Raw genomic sequence first — 17,939 nt, 5'->3', positions numbered from 1 at the left:
GATGTTTTTGGATTGTGTAAACAACAGTAATTGTTTGATGGCGAGGATGCAGGGTTGTTTTCCAATCAGAACAACTACAATTGTACTTGCTCTAGTTCCTCAACGGCACAGCTAGGAGAGCTCAAAAAAAGCACTTTATAGTTGACAACTCTTCTTTGAGTCATTGAAGTGCATTGAATTGACTTAGTAACTGTGCACACTTTGGAGAGGAGTGTGGCCACTTGAATACACAAGTTAGTCCGCTCACTCGAAACCTTGTAATCTTATGTTGCACCTACCCCACATTCTCCAGGAACATTCTTATCATGTTACTGAATGTATTCCGAGTATTTTCTGATGTTGTTATCAACAAACGCGGCAAAAATGACAGTAAATGTAAAATGTACATAAAATCAATAGTGTAATGTTTGGATTCAGTCTTATGTCAGGTGAACTGTTGTGTCCTAACCTTTGGTCTAATAATTTTCCCATAATTACATTTTGCAAACCCTTTCAATGGCAGCCATGCTTATACATATGCTTTTCATATTTCTTCCGTAAGAAACATTTCAATACATCCCTATCCATATAGGTCGTTGGAGTTGGCACACACAACACTTCGGATTCCGTGTTTCAAAACGTACAAAAACGGACTTGAATGATCATGGGCATTCAATATCCAAAGAGATTTACATTCTACAGAGCTTGAACGATAGAATGACAGTCCTTGGAACGTCTTATTACTTAAAGGAGTGTGAGTCACAATAAATTCCAACTGTACGACATTGTACGCATCCTGAGACGGCTCCATGTGGTTGGTGGTGATCTCACTTCCACCTGTCTTTAGCTTTAGGATGTGAGGTAGGCTATGAACAGAATTCCGCTAGACAGCCACATGATCTCATCTGACTGATCAACCCGCTACTCTCTGACTTGTATGGGCACAGTCGGACACAGAATTCTCACAAAAGTAGGATGGATGCCAGAGCGAAAGTAATTATTCAGGGTGTTAATTTAGTGGCTAAAATTGTTGACGGGAGTAAGTGGTCCGGCCTGGAATGGCCAGTCAGCATGTCTTTCTTTAACCTTGACATTTTAAAAATGCAAGCTATTCTTTATATAGCGCATAGTAAAAACAATTGAGTAAAAGTGGAGTAGGAATTATCAGATGGTTTTTGGACTTTCTGGAACTCATTTGAAGTTATAACACCTGGGAGAAATGACTAGCTGTACTGAGGTAAACTTAACTATATCACAAAAAGGCGGGGCAGACATCCAGGTAGTTTCCATATAATAGATAAACAACAAGTGACAGATTCACCAGTGTGAGGTGAGTAAGACTCAAAGACAGAGACCGAGGCTGTTCCTGAGTACCCTAAGCCTACTAGACTAGGGTTACTCTTTAACCATACCCCCAAACCCAATCCACACAAAATACATACTACACTCGGAGCAAAGGCTATTTGTTGTCCACCTCAAGTGATTTCTCCCTCCATTGTCCAGTTCATTGCCATTGAGAGGAATTTAGATGCTAAAACATGCCTCGGAGGGGTATTTGTACTGTCTAATGTGTCCACCACGTCAAGGGCACATGTACCAGTCTGTAAGTACCAGTTGGCAAACCGATCCCTCGGTCAGATGAAAGACGTCTAGCTGGAAGAAATCCGTCACATTCCCTCCTGCTATTTAATACTGATTAGCATTTTTTTTACTACATTGTTGAACTTTTGTGTCTCCACGACTACAATTTCAGGCTTAATTACTTTTTGGGTTGACAGAGTGCAAATAAGATCCCTCTGCTTAAATGACTTTGGAGGACTCAAAACACACATAACTCATTCAGCTTGGGTCTGCGCAACCTTGTTTATTGGGGAATAAATACAATTTGGGACCAATCTACCGGTAGTTCTAGGTTTGTGTTTGTATTGTGTGTACCACTGAAAAGCACTGTGGTTTTAAATATAGTGGCTGTCTCTGCCCTTGGTTGCATATGACCTCTCAGAACACTGCGCCCGTCCCACATCATCCCCCACTCTACCACAGACGAGCTAGACTTTAGGCTAAACCAGGAAACTCTGGCTTTTCCTGGGTCATTAATTTCCAACATGGCTGCCGTTATGACTCACCGTTTGATACAAACACATCTTTAGAATAGATAATGCACATCCTTGACCTCTCCTGGAATCTACTCTCCATCCACAAAGCATCATGCCTTAAGGAAAATACTCAACACGGAGCGACCAGTATTCTCTGGTGCAATCCGCTATTACATTGATGTGGCATGTAGTCAGGGGTGGTGCTCATACATAATGTATTACTAGCTGCGGTAATCACTCATGGGGAGTGACTATTGGATGGCCATCAAATGGAGATGCTCTGCGAAACATTTTGTGACCCCATTCCTCTTGGAAAAAATCCACTTAAGGATAAGAATCATTTCAAACAATGTGTTGGGGGGGGGGGGGGGGGGGGGGGTAATGATAGCCTATACATCTACTAACTGCATCAAATGCAAATCGCCACTGTGGTCTCTGATATCATTTGTTTAGCAGTGAGCATGTTGACATTTTAGGGTCAGGTAGGATTACTGTCTCCTAGAAACTTTATAGAAATGTCCTAATATGGAATTGTGTAACATAAAAGATGCATACTTCAAATAAAAGACAAGATTAATTTCAAATGTGCCAATAAAATCCTTTACAAAAGCCGCTACAAATAGATGCAAATATGTCAAAACTGCTAGGCCATGGCTTTGAGACAGAACTTCCCTCACACAGATTTTAACATGCCGTTATTTACCTAAATATGATCATTTCTGAAGTACATCCAACAGAATCCAGTCATACACTTTGACCAAACCTCATTCAGCGTGTATAATACGCTAGTGTCTCTGTCCACTCCCCTGTACACAGTTCTGCTCTGCGTTTTTTAAGTGGTGGTTTGTGCCATGCCCTTCAATGACTCAATGACAGCTTAAGGCACAATAGAGGCAAGATATATCACAAATTTCATGTGGCATAATCTTTATTACAGCTGGCAAATTGTGCTTTGCTATCCTTTGTATTCTACTATCATTACACCACGTTAGCCCTATTAGCTTTAGTATAATTTTGTGCTGAGGGAGCCTTAATTAACCCTTGTTGTCAAAGGTCAAAAGGTTATAGAAGGTTCACTCGTTCATCAGCTGCTATCTGTGTTTGCTTGTATCCATTTCGATGATGGATTGTCATAAAACATAGGCTTTTGATTCAGAATAGATGCTATAAATGTCTCCTCTTCCAGCCTAATTCTCAACAGCCTTGATAAAAATATGAACAATGTAATCTTAAAGTTGTTTCATTGTTATATCATTGCAATAACAATGTTTTGCAACATTTAAGTATGGTACTGTATAATCTGAGCTAAACGTGTTGCTAACGTAGACGTGTGGGACATGTTTGTACAGGTGAATGTTTCAATATACAGTTCCTTCAAAAAGTATTCACACCCACTTTTACTTTTTCCATAGTTTGTTGTGTTAGAAAGTGGAATTCAAATTTTTGGTCGACGATCTACACAAAATACTCTGTAATGTCAAAGTGGAAAAAAGATTCTAGCATTTATGAAAAATTTATGAAAAATAAAACACAAATATATCTGAATTATATAAGTATTCATCCCCCTGAGACAATACATGTTAGAACCCCCTTTGACAGTGTGAGTCCTTCTGGGTAAGTCTCTAAGAGCTTTGCACACCTGGGTTGTACAATATTTGCACATTATAATTTTTTTAATTCTTCAAGCTCTGTCAAGTTGGTTGTTGATCATTGCTAGAAAGCCATTTTCAAGTCTTGCCATAGATTTTCAAGCCCGATTTAAGTCAACATTGTAAATAGGCCACTAAGGAACATTCAATGTCATCTTGGTAAGCAACTCCAGTGTAGATTTGGCCTTGTGTTTTAGGTAATTGTCCTACTGAAAAGTGGATTCGTCTCCCATTGTCTGTTGGAAAGAAGACTGAACCAGATTTTCCTCTAAGATTTTGCCTGTGCTTAGCTGTATTCAATTTATTTTTATTCTAAAAAACTCTGTAGTGCTTGCCGATGACAAGCATACCCATAACATGATGCTGCCACCACCATGCTTGAAAATATGAAGAATGGTACTCAGTGATGTGTTGTGTTGAATTTGCACCAGACATTGAATTCAGGACAAAAAGCTCATTTCTTTTCCACATTTTTTGCAGTATTACTTAAGTACCTTGTTGCAAACTATGCATGTTTTGAAATATTTGTATTCTATACAGGCTTCCTTCTTTTCACTCTGTCATTTAGGTTAGTATTGTGGAGTACAGTAACAACAATGTTGTTGATCCATCCTTATTTTTCTCATATCATAACCATTAAACACTGTAGCTGTTTTAAAATCCCCATTGGCCTCATGGTGAAATTCCTGAGCAGTTTCATTCCTCTCCGGCAACTGAGTTAGGAAGGACGCCTGTATCTTTGTAGTGACTGGGTGTATTGATACACCATCCAAAGCCTAATAAATGACTTCACCTCAAGGGGATATTCAGCTCAGATGTTTTTTTTACACTACCATTCGGTGCCCTTCTTTGCGAGGCATTGGAAATCTGTGCTTGAAATTCACCCCTCGATTGAAGGACCTTACAGATGTGTGAATACTTATTGACTCCAGACATTTTTTTTTATATACACATTTCTAAAATGTTCTACAAACAAAATTCCACTTTGACATTATGGGATATTGTGTGTAGATCAGTGACACAAAATGTAAATGTAATCCATTTTAAATGTAGGCTGTAAAACAACTAAATGTGGAAAACGTAAAGGGATGTGAATGCTTTCTGACGGCACTTTATATACATTACCACAGAACTCTACAGGAAAAAGCCTGTCAATGCAAATAAAGGTGTGCTGTCTAGGCCGGAGAAGGAAGTCAAACAGTCCTTTCCTCTGGCACAATCAGGGAGTTCCAGCTTGTGACTTACTAGAATCCCTGTTTATCTGGGACACATTGCATGGTAGGGAGGTGAATGCTGTTTTTCTCACTCTTAAACTTCCGTCATGGCATACATGTGGTGAATATGAACGCTAAATACATGTGGTGAATATGAACGCTAAATACATGTGGTGAATATGAACGCTAAACACATGTGGTGAATATGAACGCTAAATACATGTGGTGAATATGAACGCTAAATACATGTGGTGAATATGAACGCTAAATACATGTGGTGAATATGAACGCTAAATACATGTGGTGAATATGAACGCTAAATACATGTGGTGAATATGAACGCTAAATACATGTAGTGAATATGAACGCTAAATACATGTGGTGAATATGAACGCTAAATACATGTGGTGAATATGAACGCTAAATACATGTGGTGAATATGAACGCTAAATACATGTGGTGAATATGAACGCTAAATACATGTGGTGAATATGAACGCTAAATACCTGTGGTGAATATGAACGCTAAATACATGTGGTGAATATGAACACTAAATACCTGTGGTGAATATGAACGCTAAATACCTGTGGTGAATATGAACGCTAAATACATGTGGTGAATATGAACGCTAAATACATGTGGGGCTAAATAAAGCAACACAGGGAATCGAGGCACACAAAGCTTTAAGCAAAACGACACAAAATATACAGTAACTGGAATAACAGAATGTTTTGCTAATTCTGCATTGGACACCAATATGTCACTGATATGTTATAAACCTGTTATAAATAAGCTTACCGAGTAGGTACAAATTGGATGCATGTATGGAATTTATGGCTCTGCCAGTCAAGGCCATAAGTAATTTTACTGATATTCAAGACAGTATAAATGACATAAAGCTCTATAGACTACCAATATGAGAGCGGTTGGCAATGCTATAGGCCTATACATAAAACAGTCCAGAAGAGTATCCACTTTGCAACTAAAATGACACTTTGGCTGCATTAAGAAAGGAAGCCCGATTATGATATTTCACTAATTAGTTGTTTGACTAATCAGATCAGCTCTGAGAAAGATCTGACATGAAAAGATATGATGTAATTGGTCAGAAGACCAATAAGTGGTAAAAAACTATATATCAGAATTGGGGTGCCTGTCGAAATGCAGCCATATAACCAATAAAAATAAAAAATACACACAATTTTGCACTGAATAAATGTATTGTGTCATCATGCAGAAATATTAAGGACATTAGGTGAGTGATATATTTTGGTATTGGGAGAACAAATCAATAATGTGTGTGTGTGTCAATGACAGAAAGCAATATTAATTTTATGACATCTGTAGCCTATAATGCGTAGAAATATGTTTTAGAATAAGAAAACTATGCCTGTGCCTTTTCAACCCCCAGAATTTGGCTCAAAGTTTCAGTTTCATTTTAGGTATATGATACATAGTGCGATTGAGCTTCGATTATGTCCCTTCTTAGCAACCCCTACCCCAGTTTATAATCAATACAATTGGTACAGATATTGTGCAGCAACGCACGAGCGCACCCTCAATCGAAGGTCTATCAGCCGTCTCTTTGGATTACACCGGAATAGTCGGTATAGACATGGTAAATATAGCCGGCCAATCTTTTGCTCACTCACACATGTAGCACATTCGGTAAAACCCGTGCAGACACGGCTCGCTCAGAGTAGGACGATGTAGCGCGCAACGTATACGTCACTGTGATGTTGACGATTACATAAAATGTAATTATTACCCAATCATATAACAGCTGTTGCCAGAATTACGTGATATTCGATCATTATATATAACATAAACAATATTATTTTCATAGAACTTAGACTGACGGTAGTGATCATTTATCCATTTCACTTCAGATGGCATCCATTATTTCGGGTACGTGGGGGGGCGGGGGACAAAACCACAAATTACAGGTAAAGAAATAACGAAAATCCGTCTCAGAGAGAAAGATAATCTACAAAATGAACACGTCTAATAAACGCTCTTATGGTTCGTTTGGACATGTAAGCATCATAGCCGAGAGATTTCTGTAGCCTAGTCTCGTTGAATCTACAGTGGGCAGTGAGGCAAGTGCCTAGTGTCTGACTGAGTATGGATCTAGCGTTTTCAGCGTTTCAGTGGGAAGGCACAGGAGGGGGCACAGAATTCATGCAAGGTGAATCCGCTGACCATGGGCTATCTCAGGAACAGTGGCACAATCACAATCATGTGCTATAATGTTCACAGCAGTATAGCCTGTATTGGCTCTACATTTGGATATAATAATCACACACAGGCACACACACACACACGCACACACACGCTTTAGATATACGTGCAGAGCGGCAGTGAGTCCAGGCGTTTCCTCTGATATTTTATTGATCTCCAGCCGTTGGAGGTACGCCAAAAATGCCATGCATGCTTCGGGCCTCATATCGATTTTATTGCCTTGTTTTTCAATTAAACCTAGACAGACAAATTGCACAAACATATGACAGTGGCTATCCTCATGGCATATATCTAGTCACCGAATGTGTTATAAACCGGTATGAATGTGGTTTTCAGGAAAAAAATGAAACCCTGGTGCAGATCCTGCCATAGCATGGTGTCGCCAAAGCAAACCCAATTGAACCCTACAGACGCATAGTTGGGAGAGAGCTACAATTCTGTCCTCCTTGATTGAATTTGAGTCTAATACAAGGAATAGTGTAAACTATACCCCATTGTAGAGGCCAGTTATAACAAAATGTACAATCTCATATGACCCCCCACCCCCACTTTATTCGACCCCGTCCCACTCCTATAAAACGCTCTCTCCATCAACTATCTAGAAAAAGGTAAATCCGAATGGCTGAGGTAATTCTGAACACATATTTCGTTCTACCAAGGGTTGAAGAACAATCGTTAACGGTGTTTGCAGGGATTGCTTGGCTAGGAGGACTATGGGCTATGATAGCTTTCATCCACTGTATTTTACCACTGTTAAGGGTAGCTGTCCATCCATATTAGCCAGCAATAAGAATTCATAAGCTTATATTGATTTGGGTGATTTCTAGCAGGAGACTATTTATGGTAGATGTGTTTGTTTTATATTATTGCCTGTCTGCCTGCCTGTAATGCTAATAGCCCTATACTATTTTCTCAAATCACTGCATTTTAACGGACCATTAATAGAGAAGTCATATTTTATCCTGCTCATATTACGTGTATGATCATCAGTGCACGCATGCGGGCACCACTAGGCTATTGACACTGATGGGAAGACACATTCGAATGCGTAAAATATAAATGAATAGCCTAAAGATATCCGCCTCTGTATTTTTGGTAAGAACCGAAACCTCACATATTTGTTATGTTTGCGGTGAAGTAGCGCTCAGCAAGGAGATGTCAGACGCTGACGCCCGATTGCGCTGAGGATTCGGAAGGGAGGAGAGTGTGGAACCAAGGGAAGAGGGCAGGAATAGTATAAATATATAAGCTTACACTTCGTAGTTCTTGTGTACGATCCTTCATTGTTTCCCCGCCGTGCTGGCTAAAATATAATCGCCTGGGTTTTTCCGCCTCGTTGTCTTCTTATGTCCAAAGGTCCGACAATTTGATATTTTCTTCTAGTATTCAAATGAGGGGATAGCTTATGAGTCTCCCCTGTTAGCTACCTTCTCTGCCTTTTTTCCTTTTCTCTAGTCCCCCCTCTACCGTGCTTGTGCGTCCTCCTTGGCGGTGCAGTGTCGCCCCGCAGCGCGCTCCGACTCCAGCAAACGAATGCGATACGAGCGCGGTACTGATGCTGCAAAAAAAAAAAAGGATGAAAAAAGAAGCGATGCGGAGGGATGGAACTCTGTGCGCACGCGCGGTCTCCCTCTCTCCATCTCTAACACTTTACCTGCTATCCCTCCCCCTCCGCCCTTTTTCCCTTCGGTGTCTATCCGCAGCGCGTAATCGGTCGGCGCTCCAAGCCAACCAGTGAACTGTAGTTTGTTTTAGGTGAATTAAAATCATTTGGTGGAATTCAATCCACGCGCATGGAGACTGGGTAGGGCAACGGAAACCCCAGCCCCCCTTCCCAAAGGAGCGGTTTCCTCAAGGGGCTCAGGGTGGTCTATAGTGGCAGGCAGAAGGAAGTGAGATAATCAGAGGATGAGGTGATGTTACCCCCATTAAACACGTTTTTTTTTTATTTATCGGAAGCCACCCACTTCAATGCACAAGAGCTCTATTTATGAGCTGTCCACCACAAACTGGCAAACGCCATCATAATGACTGGAATAGAAGTCAGCTGTAGACTAAAAGGCAATGTAACCTAATGATTTAGATAATTCAATATCAGACTTTACTTTCTGTTTTAATATTAGGCTAACTATTTTACTGATAGTGGGGCGGCAGGGTAGCCTAGTGGTTAGAGCGTTGAACTAGTAACCGGAAGGTTGTGAGTTCAAACCCCCGAGCTGACAAGGTACAAATCTGTCGTTCTGCCCCTGAACAGGCAGTTAACCCACTGTTCCCAGGCCGTCATTGAAAATAAGAATTTGTTCTTAACTGACTTGCCTGGTTAAATAAAGGTAAAATAAAAAAAATAGGCCTAGATTTTGAAAACCTTAACAAAATTGTATAAGGTAAAAAAAATATATAAAAGTTATTCGATTGTTATACATCTAGACCTGCATTCTAATAGCCTATAACCTGAGGCAAATGACATCAAAGTTGTTTCAACATTTCTTTGTTTAATTCAATTAGAATAGGCTACCATGTTAGATTTCTTTATGAGTCTACATCTTGTGTCAAAGTTATCTTATTGTATACCGTATTCAGTGGCCTTTCCCCCCAAACCAACAGAAGGAGTCATATTACTAAACATAACATAAATGTTGTCTTCAACCTCATGTTACAATTCCATTTCCTCACATGTTGACTCAATTGATCAGAGTTGTGCACTCACATTCCACATTGACAGTATCCCTGAATGGCCTGACTGTTTGAGCATAGCCTACTGCAAAGAAGAATCAATAAGAGCTCCTAACATTATTCAATGCCTGTATTCAAGGCAATGTATGGACTTCATGTCCTAATAATGCACACGATGTCCTCATTCAGTGGAATCATTCGTCTAGCCCAGATAACCCAACCTGTGGCTTGGCAATGGTCCAGTACTATCTGAAATACTTCTCAGTTTTAATTACAGTAACAGGTACTGAGGTTAGACCGAAGTTGTTAGGCTACCAATATTACACGTGAGAAATTCAAAGGATAAACATATACTATCTACCAATGAATCAGTACCTATGTTATGCAGTGACGTCTTATATCCAGTAAGATAGTTAATAGATTGGGCCAAGGTGCAGATTCATTTCAAATAAGAATTTTATGATTGTGATGAACTCACGCTCTACTCTAATTTCCTTGGAAGTGGCAGCATGCCCAGTGACAAACTGTCTTGTACTGTATAACCCACCTTGATGTCTTCCATTTAGCTGGCATAGAGTAGAAAGAAAAAAGCAGAGATGAGGCAGGTTTAAAACATAGCCAATAGAGTGGGGGTCCATCTCACTAAAAAGGGGTTATGTCCTGAAGGAGACCCTGATAGTCATTGCATGTCACAAATGCCTGATACACACTATAGGGCCGACCTGAACTATACCTCGCTGGCTCGGATCATTTCTTTTCACATTGTCCTGCAGAGTTACAGTAACTATGGTGGATGTGTAACCAGTTCAGCCCAGTACAGTTTGGCTTGGCTCGGCACAGTTTGGTTCAGCTCAGTTTGTCTGAGTAGGCTGAAATAGATACAGTAATGAAATCCACTGTGCACATTTGCTCTGTTTTAACTGGGTAACTGGGTAACCTGTTCTTTTCCTTTCTAACAAGTTCCCAGCTGTCCTCACAAAACCAGGCCTGCTGAAAAGGACTCGGAGTTAAGGCCTACAACTGAAATAAAAAACCCATGATCAGGAGGAAGTTAAGTCAGAGATTATACCTGTCGTATACACCCCAAATATCTCTGGCAGTTTAAGTGCTCCCTTCAAGAAGTCGTAAAAACATTTCACTCCAGGAATTCGTCTTTAGGGTTGATTATCCTTTTCCAAATAATCAGCCGTTATAATTAGAATTCTGAACTGTCATCACCAAACCCTTATGGAAAAACAACATGAATTTCATGTGAACACATGATCTTATGTGAAGTTGATGTGATAACATGTGACAATATGTAAAGCAACGTGATATCATGAAACTACACATGTGAAAACCTGATCACATGTGAAGTGTTCCAAAAACATGTTTTCGCATGATTTCACATGTAATTTCAGGCAAAATCATGTGATTTTCCACATGGGAAATATTTGAGTTTTTCTGTAAAGGAATACAGGGCCAAATCCTACTGTAACTTGGTATCCATGAATAACTTGAATTCTCATGGCTACCGAAAGGAAAGTTTTATATATATATATATTTTTTTTTCCTGTGTCGAATCGCCAACTGGCAACCCATCCCTTATGGGATTAATTGACACATAAACAAACATTACAATCATTTACAATGATAATTAAATGATAATTCTTCTTCCGGTGTTCTCTGCACTCACTGTGCATTGAATAAAGAGTGAAAAAAAGAAAGAAAGAAAGAAAATCAATACATATTAGTAAATAAGGTTATCCAAACAATAACTACATCCCTAGAGCAGTAAAATAATATACAAACATATATACAGTGGGAAGAAAAAGTATGTGAATCCTTTAGAATTACCTGGATTTCTGCATGAATTGGTCATAAAATGTTATCTGATCTTCATCTAAGTCACAACAATAGACACACACAGTCTGCTTAAACTAACAACACACAAACAATCATACTGTTTCATGTCGTTATTGAACACACTGTGTAAACATTCACAGTGCAGGTCGGGAAAAGTATGTGAACCCTTGGATTTAATAACAGGTTGACCCTCCTTTGGGAGCAATAACTTCAACCAAACGTTTTCTGTAGATACGGATCAGACCCACACAACTATCAGGAGGAATTTTGGACCATTCCTCTTTACAAAACTTTTTCAGTTCCACTATATTCTTGGGATGTCTGGTGTGAACTGCTCTCTTGAAGTCATGCCACAGCATCTCATTCGGGTTGAGGTCAGGACTGTCTGGGCCACTCCAGAAGGCGTATTTTCTTCTGTTCAAGCCATTCTGTTGTTGATTTACTTCTGTCTTTTGGGTTGTTGTCCTGTTGCATCGCCTAACTTCTGTTGAGCTTCCATTGGCGGACAGATAGCCTTACATTCTCCTGCAAAATGTCTTGATAAACTAGGGAATACATTTTCCAGTCGATGATAGCAAGCTGTCCAAGCCCTGAGGCAGCCAAGCAGCCCCAAACCATGATGCTCCCTCCACCATACTTTACAGTTTTGTTCCTTCCAAACAACACAACTTTAGTTTCATCTATCCACAGAATATTTTGCCAGTAGCGCTGTGGAACATCCAGGTGCTCTTTTGCGAACTTCAGACGTGCAGCAATGTTTACTTTGGACAGCAGTGGCTTCTTCCGTGGTGTCCTCCCATGAACACCATTCTTGTTTAGTGTTCTACGTATTGTAGACTCGTCAACAGAGATGTTAGCATCTTCCAGAGATTTCTGTAAGTCTTTAGCTGACACTCTAGGATTCTTCTTAACCTCAATGAGCATTCTGCGCTGAGCTCCAGCAGTCATCTTTGAAGGACGGCCACTCCTAAAGAGAATAGCAACAGTGCTGCACTTTCTCCATTTATAGACAGTTTGTCTTACCGTGGACTGACTTTCAGAGATACTTTTGTTACCCTTTCCAGCTTTATGCAAGGCAACAATTCTTAATCTTAGGTCTTCTGACATCTCTTTTGTTCAAGGCATGGCTCACATCAGGCAATGCTTCTTGTGAATAGAAAACTCGATCTTTGTGAGTGTTTTTTAATGGGGCAGGGTGGCTCTAACCAAAATCTCCAATTTCGTCTCATTGATTCTTCTCCAGGTTAGTTGACTCCTGACTCCAATTAGATTTTGGAGTCATTAGCCTAGGGGTTTGCATACTTTTCCCAACCTACACAGTGAATGTTTAAATTATGTATTCAATATAGACAAGACAAGAAAAATACAATAATTTGTGTGTTATTAGTTTAAGCACACTGTGTTTGTCTATTGTTGTGACTATTGTTGTGAATTTTATGTAAAATTTATGCAAAAATCCAGGTAATTCCAAAGGGTTCGCATACATTTTGTGCCACTGTGCATACAGACACACTGTATACAGTATATACACATACATACATACATACATACCAACACATATACACACACACACACACACACACACACACACACACACACACACGCACACACACATACATACATACACATCTACCATTGACCCCAATACATGGTTTACATGAAAGTATGGGTTAACGCGTGTAAATTAAGCCCACAGGTAGGATTCAGCCCACAGGTATCAAATTATTGAGTAGTTAAATAATCACTGGCACCACGATAGGTCTACTCAGTTTATTGAATGACAGTACAAGCAGAAAATAGAAAATGCAAACAAATGTGAAAGGAAAGGAACATAAACATAAAAAAAAAAGATAAATACAGTGAAAACTAAATGTAAGTGACGTACTGTATGTAAGCCACATTTGCTTTCTCAGCTATTGCCAAGTGTCATGTCAATTGAGGAATGTGGTCATGTTCCTGTTACATTGGTCTAATGCAGAGGAGGAGTCCCAAATGGAACCCTATTCCCTATATAGTGCACTACATTTGACCAGAGCCCTATGGGCCCTGGTCAAAGGCATGCACTAGAAGTGGAATAGGATGCCATTTGCGACGCATCCAGAGTCAGTGGTCTCACCCACTTCATCTGGGTGGTAATGAATCAGCAAAAGCACTTGGGTAATGTTCCTCTTCAAGCAGGCCTCAAGTAGACCTAAAATCCCTCCTTTCACATTACTTTCAATACGTTTTTTTTTGTGTGTCACAGTTATACGAGTAATACTGAAACCCCAACTATTTGGATGTATCAGACATTACATAGAATTGTGCAACAAAAAATACACAAAAAAAGGTCAATATTGAGAAATAATTTAGTTTTGTGACAGAAAGAAAAAATATATGAATGTAGAGGCAACCCTGAAGCAATGAATCATTTTATCGCCGTGGAAAGGAATACCCGAGCTTGTCAACGCAAGCTAATTGGTTGACCTATCGATTTAATGCATTTAAAAAAAACTGATTTACCATTAGCCTCATGTCACAAAGGTGAAGCAGAGAGAAAACGGCAAAGGACCGTCTGGCATGGCATGTGTTGTTGCGGCCTTATGCTCCACAGAGAGTGAAGAGGAGAAAATAGTCATATGAGGCTCAGCTGGTAAGAGCATTGGTTAGAGGTTGTCGGTTTGATTTCCGCTTGGGGTCACATATTCTAAAAATATATGCACCGTACTGTAAGTCCTTTTGGATAAAAGCATCTGCCAAATGGCACATGTTATTATATTATTATAATTAAGTAAGTAAATTAACATGAGGGGCACCGTTCACAGGAAGGTCCTGTTCCGGGTACTGTGAGAACCCTGGAAGAGGGTGGGTAACGTCTCTGTCGCTCTGTCCCAGTCATGGACGTAACTCAGCCTACCCTGGGACCCAGGTGAGGGGGCATACTGATCACAGAAGGCTCCTTTAAGGCTGGGGCCGCAGACCACAGACAGGGAGACATAAAGCGTGCCGTGTTTCAACTTGAAACTTTGGTTGACGTTCATGCCCCTTTGAGGGGTTATGGAGCCCTTTCCTAGCAGGTTATCGTTCCATCTGTTGTCGCGGTCCCACACCTCAAAGTACAAGGTTCTGTTAGGGAACACAGAGAGTGGGTGAATGAGATAGAGAGCTCTAAGTAAGAGCAGTGGTAATACACAAAATATTCACAATGCTGGCTAAATGTAATTGTTTTCAAAAAACTCTTACAAGGTTTTATAGAATAGGGAGCATAATTAGCAAACTGGAAACTACCCTGGAGATCCCACTGACAAAGACACAGAGAGGCCAAAACACCCTTATCATATGTCTTGTTGCTCCACTTATTCCTTTGCACGGGATGCCTATACATAGTAACCCTCAAGAGACTATTTAACATAAAAATGGAAAAAAACTCACTGTTTACTTTTCAAATCCACTGTTCCATACTGAATCCTATAGTTCCAGTAGGGGAAGTCATTGTTCCAGATCACAGGAGTGGAACTGCCTTGCTTTCCATAGAGGACCTTGACATAGCCGTCTGTCTTAGAGAAGTAGTCGCCCCAGAGCCCCGTAGCTCGGACCACCGTCACATTCATCCTGGCCACGCCCGGTTTACTGGGGCAGCAGTTGGAGTCCACATTCCTGTGACCGCTACAGATACAGGCACAGCCTTTGTTGCGTCTCCCTGTCTTGCAAGCAGAAGGGCAGGAGGTGGACACAGCGTTCTTTTGGATGTAGTCTCTGATGGCATTGCGCAGGTTGGCCTTAAGGATGGGGTTGTCTCTGGCCAGGAAATGCAGGGAGCTGAGCTTGTAGGAGACCACACCAGGGACCTTATTCAGGGTCTTCAGCCAGGTTTTATAGCCAGACTTCTTGTCAGGGCTGAAGAGGATGTCCTCAACCTCGACGTTGCCGCCCTGCACTTCGGTGACGCGGTCCGAGAAGGTGGCTCCGAAGCTTACGCCTGTCTTCAGTTTATTGCTCAGGGACTTGCAGTACTTGGTCTCGGCGCTGATCGTGACACCTTTGATGGTGCCACTGGCTTCCACCCCCAGACAGTTGCTGACAGAATGGAGGGAGAGGCCGCTCATGGCCATCTTACAGGTGCGTATGGCTGTGGTGGAGTGCACCCGCCCCCCCAGGTGCACGTTGCGGATGTAGTGGGTGCCATAGATGGAGATGAACTGGCTGTAGGCAGGGTTGGTCTTGTGAGTGTACGTGCTGGGCAGGTTTTTTAGGGAGTCCTGAAACTCCTGGCTCAGAGGGGGTTGGGTTCGGATGCGAAAGCTAAGGTCAGAGAGAGAGGTATGATGAATAAAAACAACTTCAACAACATGGAGAACACTGTTTTTTTTCCCCGTACACAATTTATATAAATAGCTGTCTGCTTTTTTTTTGTTGCTTTGGGCCACCTTAATTTACATCCTATGGCACTAAAATCTAAATTTCGACTCACGTGTAATATTCGCATTTGAATTCATGGCTGGTAAAAGAGAACTTGTCATTGGTGGAGTGGCCTCTGGCGAACATGGCAGTTTTGGAGTGTGTGCCTCCAACAGCAACCCCAGCAATGCCCTGGATTCCCAGGCCAGCCTTCCAGCTGACGCTGGCAGCGTTAGCGGTCTCCTTTAGAACGGAGGTGCTCGACTCGTACATCTGGCTGCTGAGGCTCCGACGACACTTCACCTTTGTGCGCCAGTCCAGTACGGAGAGCGGTAACTTCTGGACCTGGCCGCCCATCAGAGTGTTGGTGCACAGGGTGCAGTTACCGTCGTGCCCACCCACCATGAACTTCCGCACATCCACCACAAAGGCGCCGGAGGTCTGCATCTTGACGATGTCGAAACCCTCTCCGGCCAGGTTGTGGCCGGGGACGAACGGAGCCTTCTGGCAGTCGGTGAAGGAGCCAGTGTGGCAGCCGTGACACACAGGGAGGAAGAGGAGGAAGAGTAGAAGGTTGACAGGCATGGCAGGTGCTGGGAAGAGAGACATTTGGCAAATGTGGTGTGACAAAGGCAGGGGATAGACATAGAAAGAATATCATGAGGGATTTTAGAAATAAAGTTATACGATTTTGCAATTGCCATCCCACTGGGCAAAGACGTCACATCAACATCACAAAAAACGGGTGTATTTACTACATTTGGGTGTATTAATAAAGGACAAAATCTATAAAACATCTCAGGTCACTGTGAAAACCACACGGAAGTTCAGGCATTCCAAGATTTGTATTTCCCACATTGCCTTTAAAAGGTCACTAAAGTTAATGAATTGGAAAATAATATAACATAAATCATACATTGGATATAAGAGTTACTGATGCAAACATCTTGGATTCAGATCTAAAGCAAAGGTTGACATTTAACGGGAAGAGTTTGCTGTACATACTGTAATGAGAGAATCATTTTGATAAAGTATATCTTAAAATCAGTTTCATAGTGAATAGAAGTTATTTTAGAACTCATGTTACTTTGAGGAGCAAATGGATTGTTATTTGATTTACTGATCTGCCATCATATCCTAAAGAGGACTTTCTAGTAATAAATAAATACATGATTTAGTACCAACATTGTTTCTCTCGCTCTCAATTTCTCCGTACTGTGCAACAATGATTACAGTATTCATACTCTTCACTGACTGAATGGCTCTCTCATTTGAACGGTCTTTGATAATCCAAATACCTAAACCTTATATTAGGCAGTATGGTCTTTTGGACAATCAAGCTCTTTTAATTCTTTGGATTGTGATTATCTCTCTTATTAACTGTTGGAAATAGTCAAGTGAGTTAACAATAGTTCCAGGGTTCACAATAGTGACTATATGACCATCATGTAGATGACGAAAATAGAACTGAAATTCAGAATAACGTTACTTAATTTTGAATACTTTATATCAAGTGTGATGATTCATAAAATATGTACATTGAGTGGCAATGAAACAATAGTGCATTTTCTACAAGAGGAATGCAATCAAATTATTTGGACTCACCTTACACAGAGATGTTGGTATTTTGAGGTGAAATATATTGGACAGTAAACCTACTTATATCTTTATATACCAATATTCAGATTGGTGAATGGGGAGTGGCTAACAGAGATATACCCATTTATGGAGTAGCCTGTGACAAACCAAACCACCAACTAAGCACACACACACACACACACACACACACTTTCTCACAACCTCTAACACCCAAATATACCCATACACACAACGCAAATACAAGGGGACAGGCATACTTAGTTTTC

The 17,939-nt window shown here is 40.8% G+C and overlaps 2 protein-coding genes across 2 annotated transcripts in view; both read right to left on the bottom strand.

Moving 5' to 3' along the window:
* Positions 1-8,938, bottom strand: part of LOC110538117 (syntaxin-1B) — a 59,791-nt gene extending 50,853 nt beyond the window's left edge. Inside the window, exon 1 of the mRNA XM_036938149.2 lies at positions 8,434-8,938. Within this exon, the coding sequence (XP_036794044.1) occupies positions 8,434-8,463 (30 nt within the window). The 5' untranslated portion in view covers positions 8,464-8,938. The remainder of the gene's footprint in view (positions 1-8,433) is intronic.
* A 4,515-nt stretch (positions 8,939-13,453) lies between these two features.
* prf1.3 (perforin 1.3) lies at positions 13,454-17,719 on the bottom strand. Its single transcript, XM_021624717.3, has 4 exons — positions 17,680-17,719; positions 16,148-16,667; positions 15,109-15,978; positions 13,454-14,802 (listed from the first exon to the last, which is right to left on the bottom strand). The coding sequence occupies exons 2-4, from the start codon at positions 16,657-16,659 to the stop codon at positions 14,496-14,498; spliced, it is 1,689 nt and encodes a 562-aa protein (XP_021480392.2). The 5' UTR covers positions 16,660-16,667; positions 17,680-17,719; the 3' UTR covers positions 13,454-14,495.
* Between the last annotated feature and the right edge of the window lie 220 nt (positions 17,720-17,939).

Source organism: Oncorhynchus mykiss, chromosome 12 (genome assembly GCF_057628025.1).
Source record: "Oncorhynchus mykiss isolate SJ-2025 chromosome 12, ASM5762802v1, whole genome shotgun sequence".
In the NCBI taxonomy this organism is placed as follows: Eukaryota; Metazoa; Chordata; class Actinopteri; order Salmoniformes; family Salmonidae; genus Oncorhynchus; species Oncorhynchus mykiss.
Note: the sequence above shows the minus strand (reverse complement) of the source record. Positions and strands in the feature narration are given on the sequence as shown.

Bases quoted from the DNA above. Each gene is read 5' to 3' on its own strand.
- prf1.3 (XM_021624717.3), bottom strand. From the start codon at position 16,659: ATGCCTGTCAACCTTCTACTCTTCCTCCTCTTCCTCCCTGTGTGTCAC. The intron at 15,979-16,147 runs GTGAGTCGAAAT...CTCTGACCTTAG, and splicing joins TTCAAATGCGAATATTACAC to CTTTCGCATCCGAACCCAAC. The intron at 14,803-15,108 runs GTGAGTTTTTTT...GTTCCCTAACAG, and splicing joins GTGGATTTGAAAAGTAAACA to AACCTTGTACTTTGAGGTGT.